Source organism: Vanessa atalanta, chromosome 21, assembly GCF_905147765.1.
Source record: "Vanessa atalanta chromosome 21, ilVanAtal1.2, whole genome shotgun sequence".
Lineage (NCBI taxonomy): Eukaryota > Metazoa > Arthropoda > Insecta > Lepidoptera > Nymphalidae > Vanessa > Vanessa atalanta.
The window spans coordinates 7,329,322-7,349,934 of NC_061891.1; the positions used below are offsets into that span (position 1 = coordinate 7,329,322).

General features: G+C 30.9%; 1 protein-coding gene across 2 annotated transcripts in view; it reads right to left on the bottom strand.

Annotated features, from left to right (window-relative positions):
* Window positions 1–239: 239 nt before the first annotated feature.
* Window positions 240–20,613, bottom strand: part of LOC125072400 (torso-like protein) — a 69,040-nt gene continuing 48,666 nt past the window's right edge. Inside the window, exons 2-7 of one of the 2 annotated variants that reach the window (XM_047683025.1) lie at window positions 10,429–10,547; window positions 6,978–7,202; window positions 6,502–6,624; window positions 5,244–5,418; window positions 1,325–1,459; window positions 240–893 (exon numbers count right to left, since the gene is read on the bottom strand). In XM_047683025.1, coding sequence (XP_047538981.1) covers window positions 633–893; window positions 1,325–1,459; window positions 5,244–5,418; window positions 6,502–6,624; window positions 6,978–7,202; window positions 10,429–10,529 — 1,020 coding nt within the window. In that variant the 5' untranslated portion in view covers window positions 10,530–10,547 and the 3' untranslated portion in view covers window positions 240–632. Of the gene's footprint in view, window positions 894–1,324; window positions 1,460–2,072; window positions 2,208–5,243; window positions 5,419–6,501; window positions 6,625–6,977; window positions 7,203–10,428; window positions 10,548–20,613 lie in introns of both variants that reach the window. The other variant, XM_047683026.1, reaches the window with a different exon arrangement.

The following is a 20,613-nucleotide window of genomic DNA, read 5'->3' on the forward strand; positions in this document are numbered from 1 at the left end:
TAAAATAGTATTTTTTTTTAATTATAATATATAGAAATTTATGTAATTTTTAAAATATATTTTATAGGCACTTTTATGTAAGAGAATAATTTTCTATACAATATAAATAACCACGTGTTAATTTTAACTGACATTTAACATCACATACTGAATACTAAATAATTAAATTGGAATAACTCATCACTTCGCATGATGATGCAGAATCCGAGCTGAGAATAATTAAATACTTATAAACTATTATTTAAACAAATGAATTATAATTATTTTGTAAAATTTATACACCCTTTTCTTATTTTTATCACATACGAGCAAATGTTGTTTAACGTCGACTTTTTTAAAACTATTTTGTTGCTAGTTTCAAAAATATTTATTTGCACAGATATAACAGGAGAATTTAATAAAAGTGATATTCAAAAAATATATTTTTTCGTCTACATTGGAATGAAATTTACGGTAAGAATGTACTTATTAATACTCTTTCTCATTTAAAACAGTTAATAAATAAAATACAAAGGAAATTTTAAATGTCACTTCGACATATTAATCTTGCATGATGTTTATTGTCATTTGTCGTCCTTCGAACTTTGTAAAGCGACTATATTACTTAAATTAACTAATTTATCTATCTATCATCACATATTACTTTCCCACAATTTCAAATAATTGTCTATTACTTCTTCGAACCATTTTCTTTTCTTTGTATCTTTGAATGCAGGCGATAGTGTCTTTAATTCTAATTGTAATAAAGCTTCGTTTCCCAGTAACGTGTCTAAGTTTCTCAGTAGGGTCGGCTCTCCGTGTAGTTTCAATAAACTGGGATAGGAGAATATGTAGTAATGTACTCTTAGACGCTTCATAGCCCAGCTTTCCACTGTTTTGTTACCGCTTGCGACCTGAAAATGTTTGTGAATCATACTTTAAGTTATAATGTTGCTATGCTTATTTGTTTCATATTAAAAAATATTTAAAAAAATACGTCACTTGAAAATAATAATACAGGTGTTAAGACGAAATATAAGTTAAATTTATCATTATTGTTTATCATTAGAATATATTTAAGATAATATAAATTAAGATAGAATGATCAATGGTTAAATGAATTATGGATAAATGATGAGAATGGCTTTCAAGTTTTACGTCATGCTCATTGCTCATGCAAGAATATAATTAAAAAAGTAAGTATGTATGCCCAATAAAAAAAAACTACATATACATTATACCTTTAAATCAAAGTCAAGAATTAAAATAAATAAATTAAAATATATTTTTTAGTTCAGTTTGTAATGCGTTCACTTTTTTGCGAATGCTATAATGTTAATTTTACCTTAATCTGGCCAATGTGTTTGGCCTGCCAAGGTGAGAAGTAACCTTCCAACTCCTTAGCCGTTATATCCGCAACGCCCTTGCTTTTAAGTCTTTCTTTGATCATAGAGTATGCGGTTCTAGAGAACACAAACACCTGGAGTGAGAGCATAGACAAGATTCACGTTTTTATAAGGTCACTGTTTGACAGATGTCAGTGAATTCGTTTCGAAGGGCGTGCACTCGCGGCATTCTGTCGAGGTTTTCAATCGAACGCAAACCTATTTTCTATTTCGATCACGTTATTTATTATTGATTTTTAAATAATTAAGCATACTTTCTTTGTTCTTCTAGAAGTATATATTTGATGGATGTGTATGTGAAAGCATTTAATGAAGATCAATATGTGATGATCACAAGACACGCTCACATGAAATGTAATGATAAGAAAGAAATAGAAAAAGGTTTACAGGAAGACTGGTATTGAGTCTTCCTTGAAGTAAAGCGTCATCCATGTCAAGCATAAATATAGAAAAGACGAAATGGATGCAACTCGTTCAATAGCTCGGTTCTGTTTGATAATATTACCATTATTAAAAACTCTTTGATAAGTAAAGTATTAGAAAAAAACATTAAATGTAACAATTAAGTTTTTTAATCTGTTCTTGATGAATTTATATAACCTTTAATTGTTAATTAGAATAATTATTGTTTATGTATTTTGATTTGATAGTACTTTAGCAAACAGAGCCAAGCCGTTCGATTCAAACCTTGATAGTTCCGACGTGCTCAGCGAACAAAGGCGAGAAGTAGTTGCTCATTTCACTGGTCGGTATATCCGACACGCCTCGTGACTTCACTCGCTCTTTGATCCGCGAGTACACGCCACGAGAAAACACGAATACCTAAACAATATTTATTATGAAAAAAAATATGTGTCTGTGTCTGGATTCCTTTGATATTCAATCAGAGTCTATAAAAATTCAATCGAGGTATTATGAAATCTGTCGGCCTTTGTGCATAAGTATTGTTTGTTGCATTGCAAGACTGAGACGTTTAGTCAGTGTTGCCAACTTGAAAATTTTGTTGTGTTTAATCTCTTAACCTTGAACAGCTCAAGAATTAATATTTGGCGGTAGAATAATCGGTAAAGTGGTACCTATTCAAATTAGAAATTCATAAATTCGATCATTATATACTAACTTTTTTTATATAATGATAGTGAATCGAATCGATATTCAATCGAGCCGAGATGGCCCAGTGGTTAGAACGCGTACATCTTAACCGATGATTTCGGGTTCAAACCCAGGCAGGCACCACTGAATTTTCATGTGCTTAATTTGTGTTTATAATTCATCTCGTGCTCGGCGGTGAAGGAAAACATCGTGAGGAAACCTGCATGTGTCTAATTTCAACGAAATTCTGCCACATGTGTATTCCGCCAACCCGCTTTGGAGCAGCGTGGTGAAATATGCTCCAAAACCTTCTCCTCAAAGGGAGAGGAGGCCTTTATCCCAGCAGTGGGACATTTACGGGCTGCTAATGCTAATGCTAGTGAATCGTATCGTATCGTAATAAATGTTCACAAAAAAATACAACAATTAACATATGAGATATTCGAGCGTTACAAACAAACAAAAATAAAAATCTCTCTTTCGCTATATGTAAATACATAAATATTTATATTCGTATGATGTTTAAGATGAATAACAAAAATAGTAATTATATGATTTGGATTTTTACAATGTAAAGAAGATCAACTCAACGATTAGTTATTATCATTGAAAAACGATAATCCGACGAGAATTATTTAACTTTGGTTTATATCTGAACATAAACATATAACGTAAGGATCATGGAAACGTGCTACCGCTAAGCAAAATATCCGCATAATTTGAAAACAATGTCACGTTACTTGAAGCGTTTCTTAAATGACAACATTTACATCGGTCACTGTTTCTCGGTTCATATATTACATAGGAAAGAAAAACGTTTATGTATGAAGTAACAGATACAATTAAATTAATTAACAACTCTTGAGAATAATTAAAAGATAAGAAAAAATAGCATTAGAATTAGCAGCCTGTAAATTTCCCACTGCTGGGCTAAAGGCCTCCTCTCCCTTTGAGGAGAAGGTTTGGAGCATATTTCACGACACTGCTCCAATGCGGGTTGGTGGAATACACGTGTGGCAGAATTTCGTTGAAATTAGACACATGCAGGTTTCCTCACGATGTTTTCCTTCACCACCGAGCACGAGATGAATTATAAACACAAATTAGGCACATGAAAATTCAGTGTGCCTGCCTGGGTTTGAATCCAAAATCATCGGTTAAGATACACGCGTTCTAACCACTGGGCCATCTCGGCTCTTATATAAGAGAAATAACTACGTTTGACTAAAAACAATAACAAAAAATAAGTTTAATTTTCGTTTATAAATCCGTATATACTATCAAAGAGGAAAAAGTCGCCTGGAAAACGTCTAACGTCCTAACGTCTAAATTCCTTACGTGACGATATCTACCAGTTCACTCTACCGTAAGACGCGTAAAAGAATTTAGTTCTAAAAAAATAATAATTCATTAATAGCTAAATTCATAGATAGTGTTCCGCGATAATAAATTTATATTATTGACCTGATTCTTAGTAATATTTTCACAGGCAGGTGTTAATCAACGCGTGGATACGTTGGATTTCGGGCAAGGCGAGTTCTGAATGAATCGTTTCTCGTCACCACGCAAGATATATCATACTAACAGCAAACAGAGGTGCACTCTCTATTCCGTTCACTGGATAATCTACAGGTGTAAATACTACCAACACCCTAACTCCTTGTTGTAATAAGAATTCCCTATATAACCGAACTATTTAATAGCGTTTTCTATTCGAAGGTTTCGAACTCGAAATCCATAGATTTCTAATATATGAAATATGACATATCTATTGTGATTATAAATAATACAAGTCCAGAAAAATGTCAACTGTTTTTATCTTACTTATATATTCCTCAATATATAGGGAACTTCTGCGTTTGCTTATAAACACTATTACGTTGTTGAGCGCGTTGCGTTACACGTGATTCTATCCGTTTATAAACGACTTAATCGTTATAGCATTTAAACCGCAATTTATAGTAGCTTAAGATAAAATACGAAATAGTTTTTTTTTGGCACACGCATGAGCTGTATCATCTTAGAAATAATATCATATTTAATTCTTTACTGACAATTTTTGAATCCAAATCCTAGCTATACACAGGAAATTGTTTTACCAAATAATTCCTTATCAACGACATTCTCTGTGCATCCTGTCTGGGTAGGTTCCACCTAAACGTCTGCTATTCTACCGCCAAATATACACTTCTAATTTCGGTGTTGCTGTTTAAAGTCAGTGAGTCAGTGTAACAAGTACAAAGGCTGTATGAGTATTGAGTAAGTCTATTTCTTACCTCATTACGATTAAAACACTAGCCTGACAGTATAGAAATTTTATATTTAGGTAGCCGATGATTAGAAAATATGAGATTAAAGTAAAATATAAAATTGATGCAGATTAAGTCGCGAGGGACAGCTAGTAAGTCTTAAGGTGTCTATGGGCAGTGTATGGTCACCCCATAACGACGAAGTCGCTCTTTTGCCCATTTGCCTTCCATTAATAAAACATCGCAATGTTCCACTGCTCATCAAAGACCTTTCTTTGTTTTCTCTTGGGGAGGAGACTTGGCAACTTTAGAACTTGACTAAGTTACTGAAATACGGTTTGGTGTACTAGTAAAATTTTATTCGCCACATGTAGGTTTCCATCACCGCCGAGCTCAACGCGGATTAAAACCACAAATCAATCACATAAAAACTTTAGATATCAAGCTTTAGGAATAAACAAAAAAATATTGCGAGTGTATTTTTATTAAAATGATATAATAGGTAACATAGTCTCACCTGATACAAGGAGTTACCCGTGATATATGACGCAATGTAGTGCGATCCATATTTCCTGATAAAGTCCGCTACGGACACCGTGTCTCCAATTTTAATTTCTTCTATGGCTTCGTTCACCACGTCCTCGACTACGATGTTTGGAGGTAGATCTTTGAGTTTAGCTGTTTCACGGAACCTGAAATTGAGAGAGGTATGATCAGTGTCAGATTAACCACGTAGCAAGAGTAGCAATAACTAAGACAGCCCCCCCCCCCCCCCGAAAACTGGTCCCGCATATTTTAGCCCAATGATCTCTGCCTAAGTAATATTTTAAATAATTTGTGCAACGTTATCAATATACAATTATTAGTTTCTTATTAAAATTATTCTAAATTGCCAGTAATTCTCGTCTTTGAATTTTTTACTTTTCAGAGCCTAGCATGTCCTATAGTCTAGGCTATTAACTATCCACAAAAATGTAACCCATAGATGGCGTATACGTAACGTATTGAGTATTGAATTGTTTTTTTTTTACCATTTTTATACTTAAGAACCTATACCAGATCATGAACTTTGAGAGAATTTGCTACGGGCACCGCGCTTGCTTAATCCCGCACTGGGTATGATAGGATTATTTTGAGTTGAGATGTGTCTTTAGGTGCGATTATGATAACATTATAGATACAGATGCAACGCATTAATTTTTATTTTTCATTAAAATGCAAAAATGTATTGGTCAATACACAATTTCAGTCAGCATTAATACTTTTTTTTAGAGTAAGTTATATTTTTAGCATTATTGTATTATGATAATCGTATTTATATAATTATTTTTTTGTATTATTAGTAAGGATGACAATCACGTCATCACAAAAGATACTGCGACTTGTTAATGTTGAGAATTGAGAACAATGAATAGTATTACGGTAATTATTGGTATTTAATTTCCATTCGGTAGTAGTAAGAAGGTTTGTAGAATAAGGCACGTATTATTTCGTGTTATATTGTAATCGAGGACAGCTAATTAAATTAGTCAAACAATAAGGTTTTTTATTGAAACGAATTGACGTCGTAATATTTTCTAATTACGAAAACTCTGCTATGATAATTAAATGTGATTTTTATGCTGTTAAAATTATTCCTAAAGCACGAGAGGTATTAAAAAAAAGATACGATTTTTTACTGTAACTAACGGTTTCAAAAAAATATAAAATGTCATCAAAGCAATCATGATCATATGGAAATAAAATAAGTTAAATGATTTCACAATGTGTATCACCTAGAAACCCTTACGAGGACGTAGCAATGGTCACCATTGATGAATGAAGAATTGATACCAAGATTACGGGCCATGATATCCGTGGGCCAGCCAGCGGTGAACGCTCGCCATGGACGCTCTAATCTGAAAGGATATTATTGAAATTTAACGTAAAATTCAATTAATCAACGCTTAAGTATTAATAAAGAACGTTCCTCATGTAAACTATTGGAATATGCGTTTATTAAACAACGGCATATGACCGTTCTATTCTGAAATGTGTAAATACTTTTTTTTTTTAAATATAATTTGGCTGACTTTTAGATGTCAAAGGAATCTTGTATCCATCTCTACATGGCTTCATATTATGTTCAAACTTGACATCGCTATTGTAACAGTAAAACAAAAGTATCTTACTATCGTTAAAACTGCATCAAGTAAGTATTTGAACGTTTGTTATTGAATTACAAAAAACTGTGGATCGGGTGTTTTTTTACCTTTCAAAACTAAAATCCCTAAAATATGCTTGAAGTAGTTGCTTCAAGTTATCGCAAAATTCCATATGAAAGTCTCCATCGAACAGCGTCTTGGCTTGACGCGGTTTTGGCGCGACCACAAAGCGTTCCGTGTCCTGGAACACGCTGACCGTCGGCTCACGGAAAACCCACCCGTCCGTGTCATTCCGCGGAACCACCCGCATGCAAATACTGAGGTAGCCATATCTGAAAAATAACATATGTATTTATAATTGTCAGATATTATTAACTTTAAATATGAATATTCAGAAGGTTAAAAAAGTAACTGGTAGTAGATGACCACTCCACTCCCATTAAGGAGAAGGTTTGGAGCTTACTTCACACTGCTCCGTTAGGGGTTGGTAGGTACAAAAAAAATAATGAAATTAGACAATTAGTAAAATTTACACGAGCAAATCACATTTGAATTCAGTACCAATGAAAATAAAAAATCATTTAGGTAAAGTAACATTTAATTTGTTTATTTAAGTCCGGTGTAACATTTAATTTGTTTATTTAATCGTGGGTCGATTGATGATAATCGACCCACGATTTCTTCACAATATTTACCGTCATAAACTCAAATTAAGCATGAGATCATCACCATCAGTTGGAGTTACTAGAACTCAAACTCGCATTATTTAATAACAATTCAGATGTTTTATCTACCGGGCCATCAATATCCATAACTACATGCTAAGGGCAGAGATTATTTTTTTTAATTTCCATAATTGACTTCAGACCTATGTCATAGTGATTGCGATTTTGATAATATTTCCGATAGATATGTCATGTGGACGCGGCTTTATCGCTGTAATTAAAAATCCATATTTTTCCACGTTGATAATTGTTTTATAATAAATATTTGTGAAATATTACATCATAACAAAACATTTGTTGTCGCTAGAAAAACATATAAGATATGGAATAACTTCTCGTATGTTTTTTTCTAAATATTTCCTGTATTATCGTTTAGTATGCATTAAAAAATCCAATAGTTTTTAGGAAACAATTTCAATATAACGACTTAAATTCCAACAATATAACGTACTCAACATTTTGGAGTGGTTTCTGGTCTCATTCTCGACGAGCTTAGAATTATTTTGTTTAAATACTTATAAACTGACTATAATGTATAAAAGTATGATAAAAAATTAACCCAAATGAGCCCTTAAGTCTCTTAGTAATAAGAGCGTGTTTCGATTGATTTTTAAACTAGTTTATTTCCAAAGTACATACAAACGAATATGGTAATAAAATAATAAATAGTTGCTATGAAATATGAATACCTAGTATTGCATTGTTAGAATTACAATAACATTAAATAGTTTGTAGCTATTAGCCTTAAAAGGCATTATAAGCTCTTTTTATAATTGGCGCTTAACCCGATTAAATTCCATGCACATATTGTTACAAATGCCTTTATAATGTTTCGGTCGCTTGTCCTAAACGTAGATTCAAAACAGTACTTATTTTTTCCCATCCTCATGCCTTTTTATCATCTATATTGTATTTTATCGAATAATAAGCATAATTTGTAAATATTTTATTGCCCTGAGATTTTGGGTACTATTTATAGAATAAATGAAGGTGAATTAAATTATATATAGAGCAACACATACTTGACAATATTATTTATAAACATAAATATGATCTTTGGCAAGTACTAGGAACTCATAAGAGTTGAGAAGTTATCACTTTATGATTGCTGACAAAGAACTATAAAAATTCTCAGGTGTTCCTTTTTCGTTAGTGAAGCGAATTAAGCCTTCCTGAACGTTACGTTATAATATATATAAACGCAACAATATATTTATGGATAAATTAATTAGTTATTATACGTCATAATTTTATTTTACAGGCCAATGGATACTTTTGTTTTTTTTTGTCAAGATTTCTTCACCATCAATCTGAATTTAAAATTTGGGTAGTATTTACAGGGGCCCAATCTTTACTAATATTATAAATGCGCATGTTTTATGTGCATGTTTGTGACTCTTTCACGCAAACACTGCTGAATGGATTTTAATGAAACTTTACAATAATATAGCTCAAATTGAAAAGATATTGTGTGAATAATACCTGAGAACCAATCTCTGAAACGCGAACGAAGCAGCGGGCGAAAAGTAGTTCTACTAATAAATTGTCAGTTTATCGCAATCGAATCGAAATATAGTCGTTGCGTTTCGTAACTCCAGGTAGAATTGGTCCATAGTTACGATTAAGCTGAAATTATTTTTTGTCAGGAATAGTTGAAGTTGGGTTAAAATAAAATCTGGAACGTATATCGTATAACCGTTATACATTAGTAGAATTTGCCCTCAGTACCTTGGAAAGCAAATAAACTGGTCCTGAACTTGAACTCTTTAAGCCTTAAGGGCGTGCTGGACCAGCCACTGGATTATGAGAGTATACTAGAAGGGATTACAGGCTGTATATACCTATGTTCAGTCTTATATTTGACAACTATAATATATCCAATGCTCGCTATTATCCGTTAAGTATGGCTGCAGTGAATGATTTTGAATAAGAAATCACCAAACGACTAACTACAGTGATACAGAAGCTACATATAACAGGCATACCATTAGAGTACCGGACGCAGACTTGAGTCGTTTGGCTATATTTTTACCCAATCCGAGTACAAGTTTAACAGTAGGAGGGATGAGAAGCCACACATCTACACACGTGGAACATATGAACAGTCGATTGAAACATAACGTACGGCAAATACATTCTCGTATAATTGATTTTCTAAGTGAATAATATCTTTCCTTTTAAAAAATGACGATTTAAACTGCACCCCAACGCGCTGAACTGGGGTAAAGACGGGCCTGATGGGCAGTGTATTTGTGTAAAACAAAAGTGATTTCATGAAAGTCTTATTTTGTAAATATCACCTATAATATCCTGAATCATATGTGGTAGAGCTCCAGATGTGACAAGCCATCTAATACTTTATATATATATATTATAAAGTATTAGATGGCTGGAATATGTTTGACGCAAAAGTCACTAAATCATCGGGAAATAATAAAATCTCGAACTCTTAAATTTATTGAGTCTCTTGCCGGTTCTACTCGTGATAACTTTAGATTTAATATAATTCTGTAAGTGACAATTCAAAAGTGCTAGTAAAACCATAAGCCTATTTGAATAAAGTATTTTTTTTTAATTTTATTTTAAATAATTTAATGTTTAAAAAAAAGTCAACAAAAATCCTAGCAGATAGATACGATAATTTTGTCGTGTTAAGTCATTACTTTAATCGTTCAAATTGTGGAGGGAAGGGGCAGTATCGAGCATTTGCCCCGGCTCAGGAACATAAAAGAAGCTGAAAGTGAGGAATACCCCCATTATCATAGATTCCTGGGTGATTCTTCTATGATTATGTTTCGTTAATAGTAATTATTACATAGAACGAGACTCGTACCTCATAAATATGTTGATGGATTTGCCCACGCCCAGCTCCGAGTCGAGTGTGGCGGCGCGGCACAGTGCAACCGCCAGCAGGAGCACTGGCAACCGCACCATCACACCGACTCTAAACACCTGTAACAAACAACGCAATTTTTAAATATATTTTTATATAAATAATAAAAAAGTTTTTTGTACTACACAATCAGTGTAACATACACAATAAGGATATTAAAAATACTGTATTTTTTTAAGGTAATCAGGTATATATATATATATATTTATAAGTAAATACGAATTTATTGTGTATTTTGACTTATTGTTACTTACTACATTTTAATATCAACCTGATTTTTGAGGGCTAGCACACTTATATTAAATTTTTCGTTTCCATTTTCTGTAGAGTAATAAATGATAATAATGTAAATGTTTGCAGTGATTAAATTTATTAGTAATTACGCAATTTTATACGCTTCCATCGATATAGAATTATGGAATAGGTTCAGTCAACATGTAGGTACATATGTGTGTCCGAAAAACGGCGATACGTACGAATGAATTAAGTCAATTATTATAATTTTTTAATAAGTTTTTGTAGTCATTTACTTGGGCGGTTTTGAAAAAAAGGTATAATGCGAAAATTAATTTTTAATCGGCTGATTAGTAATTTCGTTCATAATATAAAAAAAAACAAAAAGCAGTGATAATTTTTTTTATAAATACAGGAAGAAGATACTAAAATCTTAGACCGTGAAAATAAAAGGTACAATCTTTACAAAAAATCTTTCAAATAACAAAACATATTTATTTCGACTGACGTTTAAACACGGTAGGACCCCGACCCCTATTTTTTATTTTATGAGCTATTGTATAAGAGTAATTAGTCTGTATTGCCAAACAAAAGACAGAAGCTAGTATTTCAACACGCTTTTTAACTTGATGATACGGAGTTCGTTACGTTTGAGTTACGGAATCTTTCAATGTTAATTTCACCGTTTTCAAGTTGTCCGATGACCTTGAAAATTGGCCCACCTACAATTGATGGTAATGACCAATGACAATACAATAATAATTTCTTCTAGTATCCTGGCCAGGAATTCCATGACAAACAAACGAACCAAGACTAGTATTACAGGAAAATTACGTACACATACGGTAAATAACTACACTAGGAGATTAGTTCCAGCAAGTGGTATTCTTTCGCGTGGTGTTTTCGTTTTTTTTTTAAACTATTACGTGTATATTACTTTGAATAATTTTTTTCTTATCTTATGTCAATTACATTGACTTGACTTCAGCTATTTATTTTAGTATACAATATTAATTATCCTGAAATTTAGTGAGTAATAAAATTAAAAAAACAAACAAACTATTGTGTGATGTTGTTATTCGATAAGGTTGATGATTAAAAGGTTTTAACTTTTCTATTTCATTGACTTTGGTCACGATTGTTTATTGACCGCCGTGACGTTCAGCTATCGATAGCATTTTATGTGATTTTTATATTTTTTAAATGGTGCCATCGTCATGGTGATATACTTGACACAATTCAAACGACTACGTATAGTATTTAAAGTTGCATGCTATTTCATACCTACTAACATAAACGAAGGCAGCTTTTCAAATAGTAGTACAGTTTTTTAAATTTAATATTTATTGTGCATATATATTAAACCTATCTAGTAATATATATATATATATCTATTCACTCACGAAGGCACGCTCTAAATTAAATAAATAATTAATCTGTAATAAAATTTTCTATTTTTATAATTGTAATTTGTATTTTTTTGACGTCTTTGCTCTTAATCGTTGCACATACACCAAGATTTTGTCTTGTACACACACTCACTCACTCATTCTAATGCACGTCTATAGTAAAATTTAACGCAAAAATCGAGTGGAAGGGCGCATCTTTATGAATGAATATATATTATATTAGTAGTAAGCTTGCATTTAATATAATCTTGTTAAATGCCGATTAAGGGAGGTCAGCAGCCAGAATGACCCCGGATGATTAGGATGCATCGTCGATCTGATGCGGCGTTCAAGATTATTCTGCTCTCAAGGAAATGTTCTGCCGAATACATTGCAAAGATCGGATGTATGTCAATACGATCCGGAAACCCCTTCGAGCTCGGCCGTGGGTTTAGAGGGTAAGAATCCGTCTTCCTCACCCAGGATGCCCGTTACTCTTTGCAGTTACTCTTTTTTACCTCGTAATAGCTTATCCAGAAGACCTCTAAGTAGGTACGTGGTGTCCAGATCGCGAGGTGTATCATTGTTTCTAATTTTCAAATTAGTTTCAAATAATTCTTGGTGGTAGGGCTTTGTGCAAGCCCGTCTGGCTAGGTACCACCCATTCATCAGATATTCTACCGCCAAATAACAGTACTCAGTATTGTTGTGTTCCGGTTAGAAGGGTGACTGAGCCAGTGTAATCACAGGCAAAAGGGACAGAACATCTTAGTTTCCAAGGATGCGCATAGGTGATTTAAGAAATGGTTAATATTTCAACTGAAAGTAATGTAATAAGAACAATTAATTTTTAGACTTGCTTAGTATTAAATTTAACAAAATTGAATATGGAATGTATAGTTTGAGATTGTTTAATCTTTCGATCGCTAGATGGCGTTGCATATACATCGATCTAGGTTGGATTATTTAATAATTTTTTTTATTGATTAAAATGAATTAGGTATTACCAAAACTTATAACTTACTTCAAACTTATGGTCAATAAAGTATACGTCATGTCTCCCAGAGTTGAAAAATATTTTATTAACAGAGTGACCCAATAAAATAATTTGTCAGAGATTAGATGCAATAAAACACAAATTGTTCACACTTGTAACTAACCCTTGACCCGGTTCCCGCCGAATTAAAGCAATTGTATTCTACAAATTGCATTCAATCGTAATTCATTGAAGACGTCACGCCACTGTAAGCAAGCATTATAACTTAAATTGATTTCTTATTCGATTTATTTGGAATAGACTAATCGATTCTAATTAAGTTGCTGATTGCTTTTTAATATTTCATAAGTAAACTTCGGTCCAAAGAAATTAAATACTACTATGTCTTAAATCTCTTTGTTTTGGTCATAGCACGCAACAAATAAAGTTGATTTTATTACTCAATAATAGATGTCGTTAGTATATATTAAATATTTCATAAGATTTCGGCATAGATAAATTAGTTTGTTTAATCTGTTTCGTAGTTCGTGAGGACCAGATAATGAATTATATTATTCTTAATTCGAATTATAGGTTAAATTATGTGTTTTATTTTTTAAGTTTTTTTTTTTAAATAACTAAGCAGTCCCGCATCTCAATAGCAGATGTCGCTAGTTTATTCATTAAAATAACTACGTTTTATACATGCGATATAAAAAAACAAGTTTATCGTTTCAAACTATTTTCGAAATTATCTGTTTCTTTATAGAAATATAAATATTTATTTATATTGCATGCGATTAAATTTATTTAATCAACGAAAAAGTTAAGATATTGATTTTGGATCACAAATGTTTCCACTAGTTTATTGGATATTTTTTTTTAGTTTTATTTGGTATCTGATGACGTAAACGTTAGTTAAATCCTAGTCTTGCGAACATAGTATTTACTTAATTTAATAACACTTAGTATCTAACGAGTATTATAACCTATTCCAAGGAGTAAAGATAAACAAACCATAGATTTACATATTCCGTATTTGCGATTCGCTAATAGTTCTGCTATATAATACACTACTTGATCAATATATCTTTATATGTTATAACTACTACATTTTAGTTATTTAATTTTAATTTTATTTCCGATGACAACATCGCCGACATTCGAAACTTATTTATTTTTCGATAGTACATAATAATTATAGATTATTCAAGTACTCGACAGATATTTCGTCAATTCAATGTCACGAGTTGATTATTTTTTAATTCCTGTAGTGGGAATTGGGAGGGAGAGGGCTGTGTTAACTTCGTTCACAAATTCGTTCATTCAAGACTGTCTTGAATGAACGAATTAATCAATTCATCATTTATAGCCAGGGTCACTCGGGATGATCTAAGGATTGTAATGATAGCCCATACATCTAAATCTGTTCAGTCATTTAAAAGTTATGGTGGAATAAACTCAGATATGAACCCTAAATACATAACACACCTTTTTTAAGCAGTCGAGTAAAAATGCATTCCATATGCATACAACCTGCACGTAATAATTCCGGAGCAATTATGATTCGTATGTACTAATTAATCGTGATACGCAGGCACTTGAATCCACTCTTGCAATGATGCAAGCCATCTAATGTTACCAAAATACATACGAGTGCTTCAACAATTAGTAGCAACTGTATATATTATATAGTATAGTACGTTATGTTTATATGTGTTTTTTTTTTTTTAAATAATAAAAAGGCGAAAGTTTGTATGTATGGATGTTTGTTACTCTTTCACGCAAAAACTACTGAATGGATTTTAATAAATTATTTATTATCTTATACATCAAATTAACACACACATATGTTTATAATTTATGAAGATTGTTGATTGAAGACAAGTTCTTCCAGCCAAAAATTTGTATTCAAATTAAAAAAAAAATTACCTGTTCTTTTTATTTTTTTTAGTGAGTAATGTCGAGGACATTGCGAAGAAGCCTCCAAGCTTCAAAACAATGAATAATGAATCACATAAATATAAGAAATCACACTTGCACACTATTTGCTCCGGCTTAGGATTTCCTATACTCCAAGATAAATCGTTGAGTTATCATCATACGATAATATTAATATTATTCCTAATACTTACCTATATTTACACCGAGCGTCATTTGTTAAAATTATTTTTAAAACGATTCGAAAACATTCAAGTTAAGTATCCCTTGTCAAGTTAATACCCCTTGGGTAAATATTTTCTTGTGGGTATTTATAACTTACGCTATAACAACAACGCCACGCATCTGTTGTACCGACAGCAAAACATATTATGTTCACTTTTTAATTAATTCGTTAATTTATTGCTATGTTTATGAAAATAGGTTGTTGTTTTTGAACAAAAAAAAAATGTAATGTAAATAAAGTCGAGAATAATTGGATAAGATTTTGATTTCGATTCTCTGTGTGTAAATTTTTTTGTTACGATACTGTGATTTTAGAATATTCTAATATATTTCTTTGCTCGCGGAGGTGGCGATGCGATCGGGAAGTATATAAAATTCGTAGGTATTATATATTATATTCGTAACTAGTATTAGTAAAAAGAATAATATTAATGAATTGTTAAATCAATGAATGTTAATTTTGTCTTATGTAATTAATATTTACTTTTTTGAATGTTTTAATTTTTTTTTAATTACTAATATTAATTGATTTATGTTTTTGTAATTTTTTTTTATATGTTGAAATAATTATTCTAGTCCTTATTACTTTCTGCTTCTAATTTGTAATAGATATCAGTGGAAACTTGATTGGTTTATGTATTATTTTATTGTTTTTTTTATATTACTGTTCTATTGTACAGTTTGTTTTCCGAAAAAAAAAAAAAAATCTAATCCTCAATTATTTTGCTTTGCTAAAGCGCTCATAATAATATCCATTAGCGCTCGCATCATGAATGCAATGCCTCGGGACAATTTTCAGAATTTTTTTCCCAATTAACTGTATATTTATTTGTTTTCTTTTTTATTCATTATCAAATTAAGCTTTTAATTATTAAGTTCTATGTATATATTTCTGTGTTCAGTTATTCATTACAGAAAAAAAAACATAAATAATTCTATTTACAAATATTAATAATTTGTAAAATGATTATTAACAACACTTTTTACTACGCTGCAATAAAATTAATGACCGATTTCAACTTCATTATGTCAAGAGTTCAAGGAATAAAATTGTGAAGGTGTCGTTTGAAATCCTATGATTATTTAGGTATGTGAAACATTGAAATTATAATAAAATGTCATATATCACATTGCAAAATAATGTTGTAACGTCATATTCGTTCTAATGATTTTGAATAATACATATAAAGATAAATTTAAATGATTTCCGAAATAATTTGTGATAAAATGTTGTGGTGATAACACGTGGCATTAGACGAAGATTTTCGGTTAATAGTTAAGAATTTTCATGGATTTAATTTGTTTTTATAATTGATCTCTTACTCGGCATGCATTTGTATGAACTCTAGCAGTTTTTTTACATACAGTAGAAGACCCTTTACATACTTGAGAACATATATTAATTTTTCATGTTAAAACCGATCAAATTTATAAAATACTTCATTACAATCTTATGTCAATAACAGTGTGCCATGAAACAAAAGATTGGTACTTATTTTCGGTAAATAGAAAACATATCTTTAGCTTGATTTAAAAAAAGCAACGTAAATAACTTTATTTGATGATAAAAATCAACTTGGTAGAAGATTATATATTATAGATGAAACACGGTCGCTGTTATTCTGGAAACTTCTAAACATATATTGTGTTACGATAGATTAGGCAATTTTTTATTATTTAGTATAATTTTTTATTAAAAACATTGTAATTTATAAAAGTATCATATTTATTTCATTATTGCTGGACGATCGAATTCACATGTGTTTTTGTTATCAAGCCCGTTTATAAGTGGCGATTATTAATCTATATTTTTTTATAAACTTAATATAACTTATGTAATCCTTGTTAGATATATTTGTCCTTAGTTAGTATTTTTATTTATAATACAGGTACAAACCAACTTCACACTAAGACTAGTTGCAAGAACAGTATTTATATATAGTAGTTGACAAATTCATTAATAATAGCAATTATCTTAAAACGGTTAAGCAGCCTGACGAAATGAGATATATATGTGTTATTTTATTATTCAATTCTTCTAAAACATAATTCTTCTGTATGTGTGTGGGTGGTTTATATAGGAAAGGCGTTCGAAAAATAAATATTTTATTTCATCCGTACGAAGTCCGGACAGGCATCTAGTATTTTACAAACGATTTCGTTCTCATAAAGTGTGAATTGCACCATCACTTACAAAATTGGTAATTAGTCACGTTTAGTTTCTGTTTCACTGGCACAGTCTTGTCTTCCGCAACGCCTCCAGAATCTAGATTAGTGAAACAGTGACGTCTCAATGTCTTTATTATGAAATAGTAATTTTGCATTGTATGTTTGTAATATGAATGCCTCTCGGCAATCTTCGTGTTTCCGAATACAACCGATAACAAATTTCTACATCTATTCGATATTACGTTGATTACCTTAAACATTAAAACTCGGAACTCGCGGCAGAACACGTGACATCGTGAAAGGTCAAAAATTGATACGCGAATTTGACTAATTTTCTTCTATATTAATAATTTCGTGCAGGTCTACGATAGACCCGATCGAAACGTATCTACAATTGTAGACCGTTAAAAAATAATGATTTCTTATTCGACAACACATATCCGCAAAATTCGTATGAACGAGATATTTCGATAATTAATCCATAAAATTCAATGACATGACAGTTCAACTTCAAAAACGGGGCGGCCATGTTTGACGTTTACGGGTGCGTTCAGAATGTGTGTTCAAAATAATAATTTCGTGCGTCAAGAGAGTTACGGTAGACTCGATGGAAACTTATCCAAAATAAATTTTAGATCAAAGTTTATGACAAAGTATATATTTTATGAAAAGTAATGAATAAACCTTTAGTTATATTTATTTTACCCGAGCGAAGCCGGGTTTTCCTCTAGTAATAATAATTGATGCACGCATATCAATTATCGTATCATATTAAGTCGGCTTACAACACTTCACGTTTGAAATATGAAATGATTTCATACGGAATAGTAATGTAGAACTATGTCACTATGTGTTATAGTTATTGTTTTTTATATTTCCATATAATTAATATAAACTATATAATAAATATAAGTAAATAAAACAATTGATGAAAATATATTTGAACTTTTAGCCATGTTTTTTGATGATTTTTTTTTTAAATTCAATTTTGTTTTGTCATTAGTACTTTACATCAATATATTCGGCGCATTAGCGTTTACCTCCTAATTGAATCTCATGTAAACATGAGATGTTTTCCTTGTTAAAATAACTACAAAGTTAAGTTAACCGACAAACGTTAACGAAACAGGTATAAATTACTCATCTAATTGATTTAAAAATAAAAAAGCTGGTTTTACATAATAAATAAAAATCTTTTCATTTAACGTAAACATTTTAAGTGTGTTATATTTAACCACTTGAGTATAAGATATTATTTAAGCACAAATAAAAAAGATTTGTAAATTAAAAAAATAATAATAATATATATGTATAATAATATAATAATAATAATAATAATACATATATTGTATAATAATAATATACAATATATGTATTATTCTCTATTGTAGTGAGTCCAAATATAGATTTAATCTATATATTTAAATATTTATTGAGAGAAATGGAACGAACTTTTTGGACTCGCAAATTAGATAAAAATACATACTATGTAGCAGTGCAGGCGGTCAAATCTTCAGTGCACGGCTGATTAGTTACATAAAAAAAAAAATTACAAGCTCTAAGTAAAAAGATTGTGCTCGTCTTGTTTTGTAATTTTAATCAGTCTTCTTTTTCTCTTTCCAATTGCATTTGTTTTATAAACTGAAATTAAATATCGCAATTCAATTAATTTTAAATCGTAATTTCTTTGATTGTATACCAAAAGTAACAATGTTATTTATAAATGTAACGTTAATCATTGTAAATGAAACACTTAATTGTCATCTGAAATAAATTTTCCAAAACTAACCCTATCATCAATGTTTGACAAAATCATTATATATAACATATATTGTATACAGAAATAACAATAAACATTACATTCGTATTATCACGTGTAACTTTGTAAACATAAAATGTAACATAAATAATTAAATAGTAAATTACAAATTCATTTAATTTATGCATCACAGACATAATTGTGATAATTGAATAACAGAAATACATAAGTAATTACGTAATATAATTATGTACATATGTATGTGTTTATATACTTGTTATTAAATAGGGTTCATGGTCGTTATAATTGTAGTATCAGTCTTTGCATTTATCTTTATAAATATTTTTGATCAACCTTAATAATATTATAGATATTAAAGTTTGTTCAGGACGAATGGATGTTTGTTACAAAATAACTCTAGAATGGCTGAACGGATTTTAATGAAATTTCGGATACTTTATCGGACTTTTTATCTTTGGAATTATACCTAACATCTATTGATTTTTTAATTGTTTATTCTCTATTGTACACGGTGTGGAGTATGCAACAAGTGAAATATAAAGAAGGCAAAGGCATGCCTTATCTCTTATAGTGATCTCTTCCAGGCGACCTCTATTAAAAGGTCAAGGGAAGGGAAATACCGGGCATTGCGTGCACTAACAATTATCTTCGAATAATATAAAATTTAAACAACAAAATTTGAATATAATTCAACCATTCAAAATAAATTATTTTCCAAATCGGTTCATAATTGACGGAGTTCTATGGGACGGTGTGAAAAAAAAAATTGATGGCTCTACAATTCCAATCCATAATCTTTGGTAGGGAATAAAGCAATTCATCCAGTTACCGCATGCTAACTTTGGTTTATTTAGATACTAGCTACCCGCCCCGCTTCGCACTGGTAGAATAATATGGTAGACCCATTAAAAGTTTATAAATATCGAAATAGACGCGTCGCACGCCAGTATAGCTCCGCCCAGTTGGCATGATTTTTTCTTCAACCATCATCATCACATGCACTTATGCCTCATGAATTACTCCGTCCATCGGTGATACGTATGAAAATCCGTTTGGTAGTTTTTGTGTTTTGTGATACACAGACGGACGCGGTGGGGGACGACGACTTTGTTTTATAATATGTAGTCATAGAAGAATAAGCTTATTAATTGTTTAATATTAATGACGTCATATAAATATACTTTGAGTAGTTTTAAATATCAACTTTATGTATTTGGGTCAGACCTTTTAATCCTTACCTCGATAATACCTTGACAATAGATATGTTCTGTTTACCTAGTAAACTTATTTTAAATAATTCAATTGATACGCATATTTTTTTATTAACATATTGAGCTTAGATTTTTTTATAAAATTGAAGGTGAATAAGGGCCAAATGATGGTAAGTGGTCACCACTACCCAGACTTAGATA